At 37.0% G+C, this 14,803-nt stretch overlaps 1 protein-coding gene across 1 annotated transcript; it reads right to left on the bottom strand.

Annotated features, from left to right (window-relative positions):
• Nucleotides 1–9,605: 9,605 nt before the first annotated feature.
• Nucleotides 9,606–10,286, bottom strand: LOC132047392 (uncharacterized). The gene is made up of 2 exons (XM_059438442.1): nucleotides 10,050–10,286; nucleotides 9,606–9,866 (listed from the first exon to the last, which is right to left on the bottom strand). The coding sequence occupies exons 1-2, from the start codon at nucleotides 10,284–10,286 to the stop codon at nucleotides 9,606–9,608; spliced, it is 498 nt and encodes a 165-aa protein (XP_059294425.1).
• Between the last annotated feature and the right edge of the window lie 4,517 nt (nucleotides 10,287–14,803).

The following is a 14,803-nucleotide window of genomic DNA, read 5'->3' as shown; positions in this document are numbered from 1 at the left end:
GATGTTAAATGGAATATGTTCTATGATGATTGTGACGATGATGGTGATTCTCTTCTTTTGAAACTTCGAAGCTATGATTTGAGGGCAGTATGAGATTGTTGAGCCATTCCATGAATCCCTTAACTGTACTTATTGTTGATGGTCTCACCTCATGTTACTCGTTCCTTCGAGGTGAGATATAGCTATGATAACGATTCTATTTCCAATGCTACCTAAGTTCATGATTCTCGAGACTCCCGTGACATCATCGATTTCATCTTGCAATGGTTGATCCTTCAAGGATTGATATATGACAATGGTAATGCTAATGATAATGTTGATTTCATTTGTGTATTTTTATGTGTGTGTATGTATGTATGTATGCATCCCACCATTGCATCCCACCGCGCCAACATGGGGATAATACGCGAGTCCCGAAAGGGCCGAGTAAGATAACACCAAGTCCCTATAAGGGCGGGCAAGATAACACCATGTAAGATGCTATATATATATGTTTGTATATATATATATATATATAGATATATATATATATATATACCCGAAAGGGCCGGGTAAGATAACACCATGCCTAAGATGCTATATATATATGTTTGTATATATATATATATATATATATATATATATATATATATATATATATATATATATATATAATGCATATGTATGTATATTATATATGGATATGTATGTAAAAGTCTTTTTTTTTTAAAAAACCTAAGCATACGACATGCGCCTTAAAAGAGTATCCTTTTAATTACTTACTTTACGTTCATTATATTGTTTCCCATGTTCGATATTTCTTAATATGTTACTATTCATGCCTTACATACTTAGTACATTGTTCGTACTGACGTTCCTTCTTATGGACGCTGCGTTCATGCCTGCAGGTGTAGATAGACGAGATAAGGATCTTCCATAGTAGGCGCCTTCAGGTACCCGAGTTTTGATTGGTGAGCTCCATCTCTTCCCCGGAGCATTGCGGAGTCGAGTCTATATATATTTTTTTGTGATTAGAGGGTATGTCGGGGGCCCGTCCGACTTATATACTTCGGTCATGATTATAGAGGATTTGCGGACGGTTCCAAATACCTTTTAGTCATAGTGTGACGATAGTAATGTTGGCATCATGGGTCCATTGTAATATACTTATGCATGATATTATGTTCATATTTATCCTCTCGATTCTATTGTTTCCATTTGAGACATGAAGGATATAAGTTATAAGTTGGTTCGCTCAGTTTCCGTAAGGTGCCGGGTGCCAATCATGCCCTACCAAGGGTGGGGTGTGATACTCATTTATAATGAACGCATATTGCAAGGATTCATGAAAAAAGAAAATTTTATAGACTATTACATACCTCGATTCAAGATATCTAAGCAATAAAATGCTAACCGTAGTTTAATAGAATTTTATGCTCGACAAGAGTGATAACCATACTAGTACCAAACAACATGAAAGCTTAACAATTAAATGACTAGCGACCAACTCGTTATTCTATGATTATATGGCGTTTCTTCATGTCCTTTCTCCAGCTGAACTCTATAACAGCAACTACACATCAAGGAGCCAAATAAATAACACAAATAGTGCACAATAAGGTCAATCCACATGGTTCTCCATAAACCAATCACCGTCCCATTCAAAAATGATAAACATAACAAAAACAATCCTTACGACCTCTTCTATGAAGTAAAGAAGAAATACCATACCTCAAACACGAAGGGAACCAACCCACTCTTGCCCGAACTTATTGAAATTGAACAAATACTACACCCACAAGAGAGAAAAAGATAAGTTCCTGTGAATCAAAGTAAAACCAAAGAGAAAATTTTCTTACAACTTATATTGGAAGTACCTTGAAGTGGAGATGAGTTTTGGAGAGAACTTATGGAGAAATTCTTCCAAAGAACATGGAGAAAATGAGTTGAAAACGATGGGTTCTTATCTTATGAGAATCCCACCGCCCCAACCTGCTCACCTTGCCACCACCATCGAGTGTCGTGGTGGGCGCGTCACTCAACCCCATGGCTTTAAAAGAAAATAGGGGGTTTGATAAATACACACACACACACACAAATCTCCCCAAAGGATATACGTATACGAAAATAGTCTTGTATACATGTGTATATATGACTCGTAACACTTGTTTAAATAAATGTATCACACCCAAACTTGAAGTATATTGGAAGAAAATATCAGTGTAACATCACCCAAATATCCATGTTTAACCAATTGTAAATGTAACTTAATTGATTTAAACCAAGAAATTAACAATTTACAAGTTACGTGACTTCAAAACTTAATGTACGACTATTATATGCTCTAAATGCCTCATGACACAACCTTATTAAGATGTCGAGCACCTCTAGTCTTACCCCAAAAGTATTTAATATTTGGTTAATCTAATTTTTACTGCAATTATATATATATATATATATATATATATATATATATATATATATATATATATATATATATATCCAACTCTTGAACAATGTTTTTCATTTCGTTTAAACCTTAAATAATTTTAACAATTAATTAAATAATTGTTTCCCAAATCATCCAAGGTGAATTTTCACTCAAACCCCATGATTATACATCAATTTAACAAAGATTGATGCTAGAATCATCACCTATTCTATACATTGTGAGAATTCTATTAAAGAGCTATTGAAAAGAAGAAACTTTGGGATATCTTCATGAGGTAAGTTTCCTTGATTCATGCATCGTTATGGGGTCTATTTTGGGTTTGTGTATCGATTGAAAAGAGTTAGAATCCATGGGTGATTCATCGGATATCAAGAACATGAATTTGGTTTGCACACCCTAGTTTTTCAAAAAGAGGGAGTATGGTGGAATTAGATGAAAGTTCTAATTTTTATCATCCTAATCAATTTGAAAGTGATTGTTAAACCTCATAAATTCTGTTAGAGAGCATTATTTGCGGGATTTGAGGTAAATCTCTTTGAACATACTCTTCAACATTAAATATGATGTCATTGACAAGATTTTTTGTGTGTGAGGGACAAGCTCTCGTGGAGCCTTTATATTGTATTGTATCATCTACATGTAGTATTTATTTCCCCTATAAAGGGATGATTGAAATCTACTTATAAATTCTTGATCTATGAACATGTTTTGCCCCTATAAAACTTGATCTTGAAAGCATTGATCTTTAATGTATATTGCCCCATGAACAGGTTTCTTGGAATTGGAATTGATTAAAGATTTGAACGTGGTTCTAAATCGATTAATGGCTTGATAAACCATTATTAGAAGGATGATTAACATAATTCATAATGAATGATACGTCTTCCATGTTATGATTGTGATTTGAAAGTACGCCATGATTCTATTTTTTGTGTTTACCTAGCTACTCGGGAGAAAGGGTGTCTAATCGGATCTAGCTGGGGTAACCGTTAGGATTGAGCTAAACCTATTTTCACCTTCTTGAACAATTTGTGGACTAAAGTCGCATTTTTGCTAAAATCAGCACAAGTATTTTGACTTGGAAAACTCCTACTCACGGTAGTCAATAACCATGACCTACCGTCCTATAGGATTTACCCAAAAAACAACACTATGACCAAGAAAATAACATTTTTACAACTTCCTTATCAAACCTAAAGGACCTGTTTCTTCAACAATCTGCCAAAAGAACCTAGTTGTTTGGTGTGATATATTACTAATCAACAAAAGCCTATTACACAAAACTCGAAAAGGTTAATAGATGGGAGCCATAAAAGAACCGAACTACTACTAAAGAACTAGAGTGATAAAACTTGATAAGCTCGGGTTCTTTGTTGTTTGGATAGTTGCCTCTTCTTGAGATGAAGGTATTGACTGCGTTTACACTTATCTCTTTGTTGGAGTATTTGTAGTTGTGGCTTCCAGGCTCCAATGCTTGATCATGTTATGTATATATAGTTTGTATGAATGCCTTCGCGATTGAATCCAAGAACGTTTTGGTTTAATTAATTGTACTAGAAAACCAAACTTTTTTTTTGACTTGGATCGTCATTTCTTTCTATAATTACCCCGTGCTAATGAACTTGCCCTACTACAATGCTTTTCGAATGAATGATCAACTTATGGTATGTTTGTAGAATTACCATCGCACTCGAAATTCAACTCTTCCTTGGACAGGATTAGTCAATATTCCGCTTCTCCAATGTCAACATGAAATAGCTTGAGTTTCTAGTTCCGTAAGGACCAGTTCCTTTGAATGTTGTGACTGCCTCACTAAGTTCTTTGGAGATCTGATTGGATATCTAGTTTTTCAAATTAATTCCACCTTATATCTCCATTTGACTTTCTCGGGTACATTTTTTGTCAACTGAATCAAACTTAATAAGCCCATTATTATTATGATATTGTAGCTGTTATTGACATTTAGCCTTATATTATATGGAGAAAAAAATACAATTGTGAGTTTGTAGCCCAATTTTCGTTGCTTTATGCGGTTTAGGAACCTATAGTGGTATTGTTTTGTTCTAATTCTTTGGGAACTCTCTTAATTGGTATGACGATGGTTGTCCATGAGTTGGCACGTTGATGAACATGACTTCAAAAGTACAAACTTAAAGGAATGAGACACGACTTGATGTATAAAAGTGACTATTTCTTCATCATTGACTTATACTGAATTGTCATGATATATCACATTCAATTTGAACTGTTTCCTAATATTTTTTTCAATTATGCATATAAACTGTGTATTTTGCTATATGATTGTTGTCTCATAGACAATCACTTAGTACCAGTACTCAGGCATATCATTGTTGTTTTCGAATGTATATTTGGTAACAAAGAAAAGCAGGTTCGTGACGTTCGTACATATTAGGTGAACTTTCTGCTTTCCAGGCAAATTGGTGAGCCAACATGCTTGTTCGTGGGACCCATCTATCTTTAGATTTTATTATTTTCAGTTTCGATCTACATTCCTAAGTTAGACTACTCATTTATTTCTCTTAGAACCTCCATAAATGCATATCAATATTGTGGGTAGTTGTTGAAGTCTTTGCTAGACTTGTTGGCGCATTTTGCCTTGCTTAGAGGCTATTCAAATTTATGGCTATTTATAAAATTTCATTTTTCCACTTAAAAATGTCTTAAACCATAAAAGAGATTGAATGGGTTAGTAATTGTGAGATTGGTGGAAGTTGTTGTATCTCTATATTTTATAAGATGCCGCTAGTACGGTTTCTTAGCATCGGAAGCCGATTGCGCTAGGGTTAGGTTTGGGCGTAATACTGCCCATTCCGTCATAGTGAATAGTTGTTCATCAGAAAAATCCTCATTGATAACATTTCCTCATTGACGTGGTCCGTGTTCCACAATCTTGAAAAGTGATCTATAACTTGATATTATGTACCTTTACATTCCCAAATCTCAATGTCAAATTGAATCCAAAGATATCAGCCAAGGTTTTGCATCTTTCTTATTAAATAAATACCCGATAGATGCGTGATATGTGTAGGCCACCACTTTGGCTCCCACAAGATAGCAACAGAACTTATCAAACGCCCATACTACAACGCGCAATTCCTTTTTAGTGATTGTGTAGTTAATCTATGCATGATTGAGTGCTTTACTCGCGTAGTAGATATAGTGAAAGACTTTATTTCTCCTTTGAAAAGACATAGGCATCTCCTTTGAAAATACACAGGCATTACACATCTGAAAGGCCATCCTCTTGAATGCAAAAGTGGTGTAAGGACATGTAAATGTGGTTTACTCTTAGTCCTTAGAAGAAACAGTAATCTTATTATATGTAGAGCAACTATCAAGGAAACAATAGTATTCCTGTTCGGTAGTCTATCTAGAATCCCGTCAATAAAGGGGAGGGGTAACTGTCTTTTTAAGTAGCTTTATTCAGACTTCTATAATTAATACAAATACGCCAACATGTCACCATTTATATGGGGATTTTTCATTATTTTCATTAGCCACCACTAAAGGAGTTCTTTTTTGGGGTAAAGACTTGAGATAGGCATATTGTCACGACTCACCCAATTGCTCTCAGAGATAGGATGTACAATGTCACACCCCCAATTCCTGTTAGGGTGTGATGGGCACCCGACCCTTATTTAGGGCCGAGCGAACCCGCTGACTCACCTAATACTCATAATTTCGCTGGCTTTCAAATCATGACACAAATGTATAACGAAAATTTATCGAAGAACAATATATCTTTTGTTTTTCTCGAAATTAATGAAATAAAATCTTGCAACATATGAAACTTATAAAACAACGCGTAATAATATACCGGCTTACATAGCCATTTACACAACCGACATCTAATACCCACACAACGTCCGCAAAGTCTCTAACATGGAACATGAATTCATATCATAATACTTTGACTCGGCGGCAACAACCGGAGCTCGCCAATCCCGCCGGAACATCTCCTACTAATATCTTCAACTCATCCGGGTGTGCACAACGCGGCATGAAACGCAAATTTAAGAAAGGGGTCGATACGAAATATGTACCGAGCATGTAAAGCATGAAATATAATAAGCGGGATTATACCGAAATAAAGAGTACGGAAAAAATCATAAAACTTGCCTTTAAAAACATATATCATGTATACACATCCATAAATTCATCAAGTATGCATATAACGTGCCCATATATACGCCCCCTCGTGAGGGACGCGGTGAATAAAATCATCGTATACACATCTATATATATATATACGTACCCCCGGCCCCCTAGTGAGGGACGCGGTAGTAAAATCATATCATATGCATGTACATGTAACGTGCCGCCATCTCCATCATCAGGGACGCGGTACACACACACACACACACACCACACACACACACACACACACACACATATATATATATATATATATATATATATATATATATATATAATATACGTGCCCCGGCCCTCCATGGAGGGACGCGGTGAACAATGCAGAGAAACGTGCACGAATACATGCCCTGGCCCGGGACGCAGTGAAAGAGTGGCTACAGCTCGCACGAACGGAGTAGTGAGAAACCAAGTGCAAACAAAACATTTCCAAGACTCAATGAAGTAATCCAAACGGAGTGTCATTTAAAAGTCGGACAATAGTCATATCAAATATCTTTCGGAAACATAACATACATCAAAAACGTATTGACAAAACCATCGGAACCATAGTCATATATAAACCATAGGGATCATAGTATTACGCCAAACCAACCCGAGTCCGCCTTGGAAGTTATAAACACTATTCACCCTAGATCTTTCTACGAACGAATCGAAGCGATCCGAGCCTTTATACGAAAGTTACGGAAGTTCGTAGTTTCGGGATCGTTTAGGAAACAAACTCTCTTTGAAAACCAACTTTTATGCAATCTTGAAATCCTTTCATGTGGAAAAACATAAAGACCATAATTTGGCTATACTACGAATATGAATATCAAGAAACAAATATGGATCATAAATATGCTCGGATCACCGGAGTAGAATTACCTCGAAAATCGTGTCATAGCTTATTTTTTAACTAGGACATGCCAACAAAAGAAAAGTGAGCTTCACATACCTTAGCCGCTTCCTAAGCTACTCCGGACTTACGCCTCGACTTCTCACGATCTACAATAACATCAATAGGCGTCGAACATTAGCCATAAATATCTAAGAATCCAATTCCAACCCATTACTTTTTCTACAGAAATTTCGACAAAGATTTCCCCTATAAATCGGACATCCCCGAGAATTCAACTCGGCTAAATAAAAAACAACCAAACCAACGAGCATAATAACGATATCCATAAATAATTCAGAACGCATTCTAACCTCAATAATTCCTTTCTACACAATTCGACAACATTTCATTTATATTCAAATAAACTACATACGATCGATTCAACTTCACATTCACATATTCAAATGCTAATCCACAGATCATTTCACACAGATCCAAGAATATTTCAAGTAATCCGCACAATATTCAAATCAATCCAACATACAAGGCAACTAAACCTTCCTAGTCCAAGTAAACTTTCCATTTCTTTTCTTCCAAATTCACAAACTCTATTAACAATTACATATGCTAGCAACTTCATTTTCATGAATTCAAGAAATCATATTACACATTATCGTCCGATTCACTCACACAATTATAATTTCGACAACATTAAAACTTCATTTTACATCATAAATTCACAACGAGCAACATAAAAATAAGTCATTCCTTGTCTTACCAAAACAGCCCATTTCCGGCCATAACAACAACATAGACGGCTACAACGTCAACATCATCTTTTCATGCATTTCATTCATTTCTTCATCACATAATTCGTAACAACAACAACCAACATACTAAATAACATTAATTCATTTTCTTACCACACATGGCACAACTCACGGCCACAACAACATCACACCACCCATATATTTTTCATGACTTCCATTCAATTCTACACACTACAGCATACATAAATCATGCATAACATTTAACATTAGAGATTGGACCTCACCTTCTTCATCCACTTCATCCCTCGGCTAGCTTGTAGTTTGCAAGAAAGAGTGTCTTGCTTGCTTCAACACCCTCTCCATGTCGTAGAGGACCCTTTAATTAGTAGGAAAGATGGAAAGAAGGAGTTCTTCATGATCAATATCTCTTGGTTCACTCTCTCTCTCTCTCTCGGTTTTCACCATGGCCGATGGCCATTCTTGAATTTTCTCAAATTTTCTTGAAATTTCTAAGGCCACAAATAACAAAGATGACTTAATTGTCATCTTATACACATATATATAATTAATACACATGTCCCTATGGCCCACTCATGTACACGGCCACATGGCCTATTTTGCATGAAATTTTTAATTTTCATAAATCTCACTTTTGACCCCAAGTTTTCATGAAATGTTCAACCTCCATAATTCATCTTTGGTCCCGTATTTCATGAAGTACTAATATCCATAATTCCATATAACAAAAATCATAAGTGACTTATGCCTTAAAAACAAAGTCGGAGAAAATAGCCTTATCCACAACTCTTCGCAACCAACTTAAAAATATTCCGACGTACAAAATGCGAGATATAACATACAATACCTGTGTCAAGACATATTATCACCTCTTTCCTTTCCACATCTTTCATGATAGGATTTAGATGATGTTGTTGCTCCATACATGGCTTGCGATCATCCTCTATTAGAATTCAGTGAAAGCAGAAAGCTTGTTTTATTCCTTGTATATCGGAACCAATCTAACAAATTGCTTTTCTTTACTCAAGTAACACTTGAAATATCTTTTCCTTATGTAAAACAGATAATCCAGCAGAAATAATAACGGAAGAATGTTAGAATCACAAATATATGCATAGCAAAGGTGAGGAGGGAGGGGCTTTTATTCAAGCTTCAGAGCCTCCTCTATGGACGGTTTGTGACGGGGTCCCTTCGGCTGTTCAAGGGGCTCAAAAGGTATCCATCCTTACAGGTAAATGCATGATACATTAAGAATTTGATTTAATTCTTCAACTTCCTCATCTTTTGCTATAGAATCAAACAACATCATGCTCTCTCCAGAGGGCCCTCAAGATAAGATAAGGGATCTATCTCTTTTGCATCAGCGTCTACCGTAGCGATCGTCGCAAGATCATCATTGTGTCATAAGTAGTCCCATAGCTTTGTAAACATTAAAGGTCATCTCCTCTTTTTCAACTCTGAGTGTCATCTCACCTTCCATAAATATAATAATAGCATCTCCAAGTTCCAACAAAGGTCTCCCTAATTTCAGTGGTATACACTCATCTACTAGGTAATCAGGGATAATGAAATCAGCCAAAAATATAAACTTCCCTATTATAACTGGCACATCTTCAATTATTCCTTCGGGATAGGAGATGGATTTGTCTGCTAGCTGCAACACGATAGTAATCAGCTTCGGCACTCCTAAACCAAGTTGGTTGGATAGAGATAGGGGCCTCAATTTTATGCTTGCCCCAAAATCACATAGATCATGCCCGCCTTCTACATTATCAATTTGTATGGGGATGGTGAAACTTCCCAGATCTTATAATTTATGTGGAAGTTTATTTCACACAAGGGATGTGCACTCCTCAGTAAGTGCTACGGTTTCAAAGTTTGTCAACCTTCTTTTGTTAGCAACTAACTCCTTGATGTATATGGCATATTTTGGTACATCCCTTAAGGCATCCAGCAAGGGAATATTAAGGTGTACTTCACTCAGAATCTCCAGAACCTTTTTGAATTTCAACTCGTCTTGTTTCGGCTTCAATCTTTGTGGGAATGGAGGCGAAGGCCTTGTAACTAGAGTCATTTCCACTTTTTGTGTCTATTTTTTTGCTTACCCCACTTCTTGCGGTAGTTCTTCAGGCATAGAAGATGTTGGTTGTTCATTGACCTTAATGGGATTTCATGTTGATCCTTCCCGCTTCTAAGTGTTATAGCAAGAGCACTTGTAGTTTCTTTAGATTCAACTCCAATTTTCTCCTCCAATTTCTCTACCTTAGCCTCCAATATGGAGAAACATTAAATAAGTGTCACCATGCCTTGTTGTAGCCTCTCCTTCAATGACTTATCTAGTTGTTGTGCCTCATCTTTATGTTTCACTGCAAATAATGTATCTTGACTCTTGGTGGAAGTTTTCTGATTCATTCTCTCTCCCTCACTTGTGTTGCGAGTGAGAAGGGCCTAATTATCTCCAAAGAATCAACATCCTAAGATGGTAGAGTTAACATCAACGTCCTTACCCAAAGAAAAGAAGGACCATACAGAAAAGGATTTCCAGACCATCCAAAAGAATGCAAAAGCCAAAAAGATACTCATTTACGACCTTGGACCTAAAGAATACAACATATCTCCTCCTTCAAGATGGCCAACGAAGTGTAGGAAACCTTACAGACCACCCACGAAGGACAACCATGGCCTGGTCTATTCTCGTTGTGAGATTGACCATGTAGAGCATCTCAGAGTAGTGTTGCAAATCCTTTAGGATAGCTTATGCTAAATTTTCAGTGTGTGAATTTTGGCTGAAATTTTTTAGCTTTTCCAGGCCATGTGATTTCTTCCGAAGGCATTAAGGTTGTATTTTCATAAAATTGGTGTCGTGATGAATTGGCCCAAACCCACTTTAGCAATAGAGATAAGAAGTTTCTTGGGTCTGGTTAGGTACTACAGACATTTTGTCGAGGGTTTTCCTCTATCTCAGCCCCATTGACTAAGTTGAGGCAGAAGAAGTCAGAGTTTCTGTGCTCAAATGCATATGTGAAGTGTTTACAGGATACCAACACCGCTCCAATCTGAGAACCCTTGTAATTTATTACACTATTAAGAACATTCTCCATCCTGGGCATGGCTCAGCCAGGTCTTCTTCTACTACTAACACCTCTTCATCAGAGAAGTATGTTCTGAGGAGCTCGCATTTCTTGTCTACCAAGTTTTTTTAGAGGTGAAGGCAAAATCTTGACTATTGACGACTTTCTAAACCATATATATGATGTCGAACTGAGTCAACAACATTTTCCACTTGGCCAAATTTTCTATGGGCAAGGGCTGACAAAAGATGTATTTCAGTGGATCTAGTTTGGAGATAAGATGGGTGGTGTACGTCGACAAACCGTGCCTCAGCTTCTGGGCCACCCATGTCAAGGCACAACATGTTTTGTCTACCAAAGTATATTGGGCTTCGGAGGCTATGGATTTCTTACTTAGATAGTAGATGGCTCGTTCCTTCTTGACAATTTAGTCGAGTTCGCCCAACACCCATCTAAAAGCATTTTCTGACACCGATAAATACAGCAGGAATAGGCTTCCCGATCTGAGGAAGGCGCGGCGATGGGTTGGAAAGATTTCTCTTGATTGTATCAAAGGCCCTTTTACATCCTCAGCCCATTCTGTCAGTGCATCCTTCTTCAAGAATTTGAGGATGGGTTCACAAATCAGTGTTGACTGTGTGATGAATCAACTAATGTAGTTCAACCTACCGAGAAAGCTCATGACCTATTTATTAGTATTTGGAGGAGGAAAATCTTGTATGGAATTAATTTTGGTGGGGTCTAGTTCTATGCCCCTTCGGCTGACTCTAAATTTGAGTAATTTCTGGTAGGCACTCCAAATGTACATCTGGCCAGATTCAGCTTCAGGTTGTACCTTCGAAGTCTGTCAAACAACTTTTGTAAATATGTGAGGTATCCGTGCTTTCTCGCAATTTGATGATGACATCGTCCATATAGACCACAATCTCTCTATGGATCATGTCATGAAAATAGTAGTCATAGCTATCTTATAACTGTGTCGTCGGTCTTGAGACCGAATGGCATCACCTGGTAGTGATATACTCTCCAAGCCATGATAAAAGTAGCTTTCCCTGTGTCCTCTTGACTTATTAAGATCTGACGATATCCCACAAAACAATCCACGATTGATTGTAACTCGCTAGCTTCGCGCAATTGTCAATGGGTATGTGGATATTCGGGAGCAGAAAATTATCCTTAGGACTAGCCTTGTTCAGATCTCTATAGTCCACACATATCCTGATCTTTCTATCTTTCTTCGGCACTTGTACAATGCGGGCTAACTAGGTAGGATATTCGGTCACCTCAACTACTCTAGACTTGATATGTTTCTCGACTTCGTCGTTGATTCTGATACTCTAGTCGAGCTTGAACTGTCTTTTCATGACCCAATTCATGGATCTTGATGGCACCTACACTGTCCCCACAGGTAGGCGAACTATTTCCAAATCATTTTAATCATTTATAAGAATTATGCGGAAATAAACAGTGATTTAGCTAACAAATTCAAATAATATAAATGGCAAGTGCAGAAGCAATAACAACCCCAAAATCTTGTCTGGACAAGTACAAGAGCCACTATTACATAGAGACAAGTCTGATAGAAAGTACAAATCTCAAATATCAATACTATCTCAGGAATACAAGTAGATAGTTAAATACAAAGAAGAGTTTCTGGGTTGCGGATCTAGCCCAAAAGCTCACCCTAAAATCTCTATCAAGTAGACTCGGATCACTCTCGAGGACGGAAACTGAAACTAATAACAGACTCTACACTGAAAAGAACAGTACAAAAAGAGTAGCATCAGTACAAATAACAAGTACTGAGTAAACATCATAGGCCGACTAAGATTAGTACACACATATAAGCATAAAATCAACAACATAAGTAGATAGGCACATAATACCCAAACCAAGGTCACAGAATATCCCATAACCGAATAACAACCTAAGATGAAGCTTCTAAACCATAAGTCTGTCGAGTCATAATAATCTCAAACGATAATCACAATTCCAAGTTCTGAACCTAGGAAGAGTCACTACTCTGTAATTTGACCCAGTCCATAATCCGATCTATGCCACCATAATGATACGAACAAACCAGACCAAATCAAACGTGAAGAGACATATGATGATGTAGAATAAAAGGTAATGATGTGAAATGTAATGCACTGGCCAAATACCTCAAACCTATACACACATGCTAAAGGCATTGTTCGCACAATAGTCATTACCCGCGGAGGACCCATGGTGTCCATGTACCACTCGCTCTAGAATATACCTCAGAGCACGAGCCCATTCGCTCCGAAACCGACCTCGGATTGCGAGTTCACAAATAGAGCGCATCCTCACCCACTGTCAAATGTACCTTGTATATATATCACGATAAGCCACATCCTCACTCCCTGTCAGACGTGCCTTATATGCATGTATTGTATGCACGATGAGTATTCAAAATATGGTTCAAGTCTAGAACCCCAATATGAATCACCAACTCAAAAATAAGCATGATAAATCCATGAATTCAAATGCCAATACAAGTACAAGTCACAATGCCACAAGTCATATCAGGACTTAGATAAATCATCTCAACTATGGAATGAATCATACAAACCATCTCAATCAACATAAATAGTTTATGACACCTTTCACTTCCAAATATAGAAAGTACACCTCATAGCTAAGTCTTGTGTCACCAAAGTGCTCCATTTTCTCATGTATCGTCGTCAGTACCAAGTCACAATTCGATATAAATATATATGTGAAATGAGAATGTATGCCACACATGATATCATCATAATAATACAACACGATTCAGGCCTAATCTCATTATCCTGCCTTTCTCCGATGATAAATGACACCACAAGAGAAAAATGAGTGCAACACGTATCATAACATAGCAATTAAGGCAACAAGCCTAATCACATAACAGGGCAACAAGCCACAATGAACCAACCTAATAGAAACAATGTGAAGTCACCCCTATTTTGCTTTCCAAGGAGCTGTTGACTAATGACCTAAAAAATGCGATACTATCCCAAATCACCACCGTATGAATACAAATACACCATCACAAGGCGTAAATAACTGCGACAAGCCCACATAGTCAAAAGCCAAACCAACCTAGGTAATATCCAACCAGACATTATTTCTAAAGATGAAATCATTCTTTCTCCTATCAATTCTACACAATATATACGTTTCGCTAATCAAAGTCTAACTAAGGTGAGTCGTAACCTACCTCAATGCCGAACAGGTGCCATGAACTAATACAGTTGAGCCTTTCCTTTCCTCTTCAGAGAGTCTTAGAATAATTAACGTCTATCAAATATGAATTCTACGTTAGAATACGAATCTAAGAATACTCGTATTGCTATAATTTTACCCAAATTTCAAAAATGGATCCAAAATAGCCAAACCCGAGCCATAAGGGAAAAAATATAATTTTATTGAAAAATCGGGTTCAATTTGGTTAAAATAGTACCCTACGAGTTTAAACGAGCCCAATGATACCCATATTGCTATACTTTAATTTGAAACC

Source organism: Lycium ferocissimum, chromosome 2 (genome assembly GCF_029784015.1).
Source record: "Lycium ferocissimum isolate CSIRO_LF1 chromosome 2, AGI_CSIRO_Lferr_CH_V1, whole genome shotgun sequence".
Taxonomy (NCBI): Eukaryota; Viridiplantae; Streptophyta; class Magnoliopsida; order Solanales; family Solanaceae; genus Lycium; species Lycium ferocissimum.
Note: the sequence above shows the minus strand (reverse complement) of the source record. Positions and strands in the feature narration are given on the sequence as shown.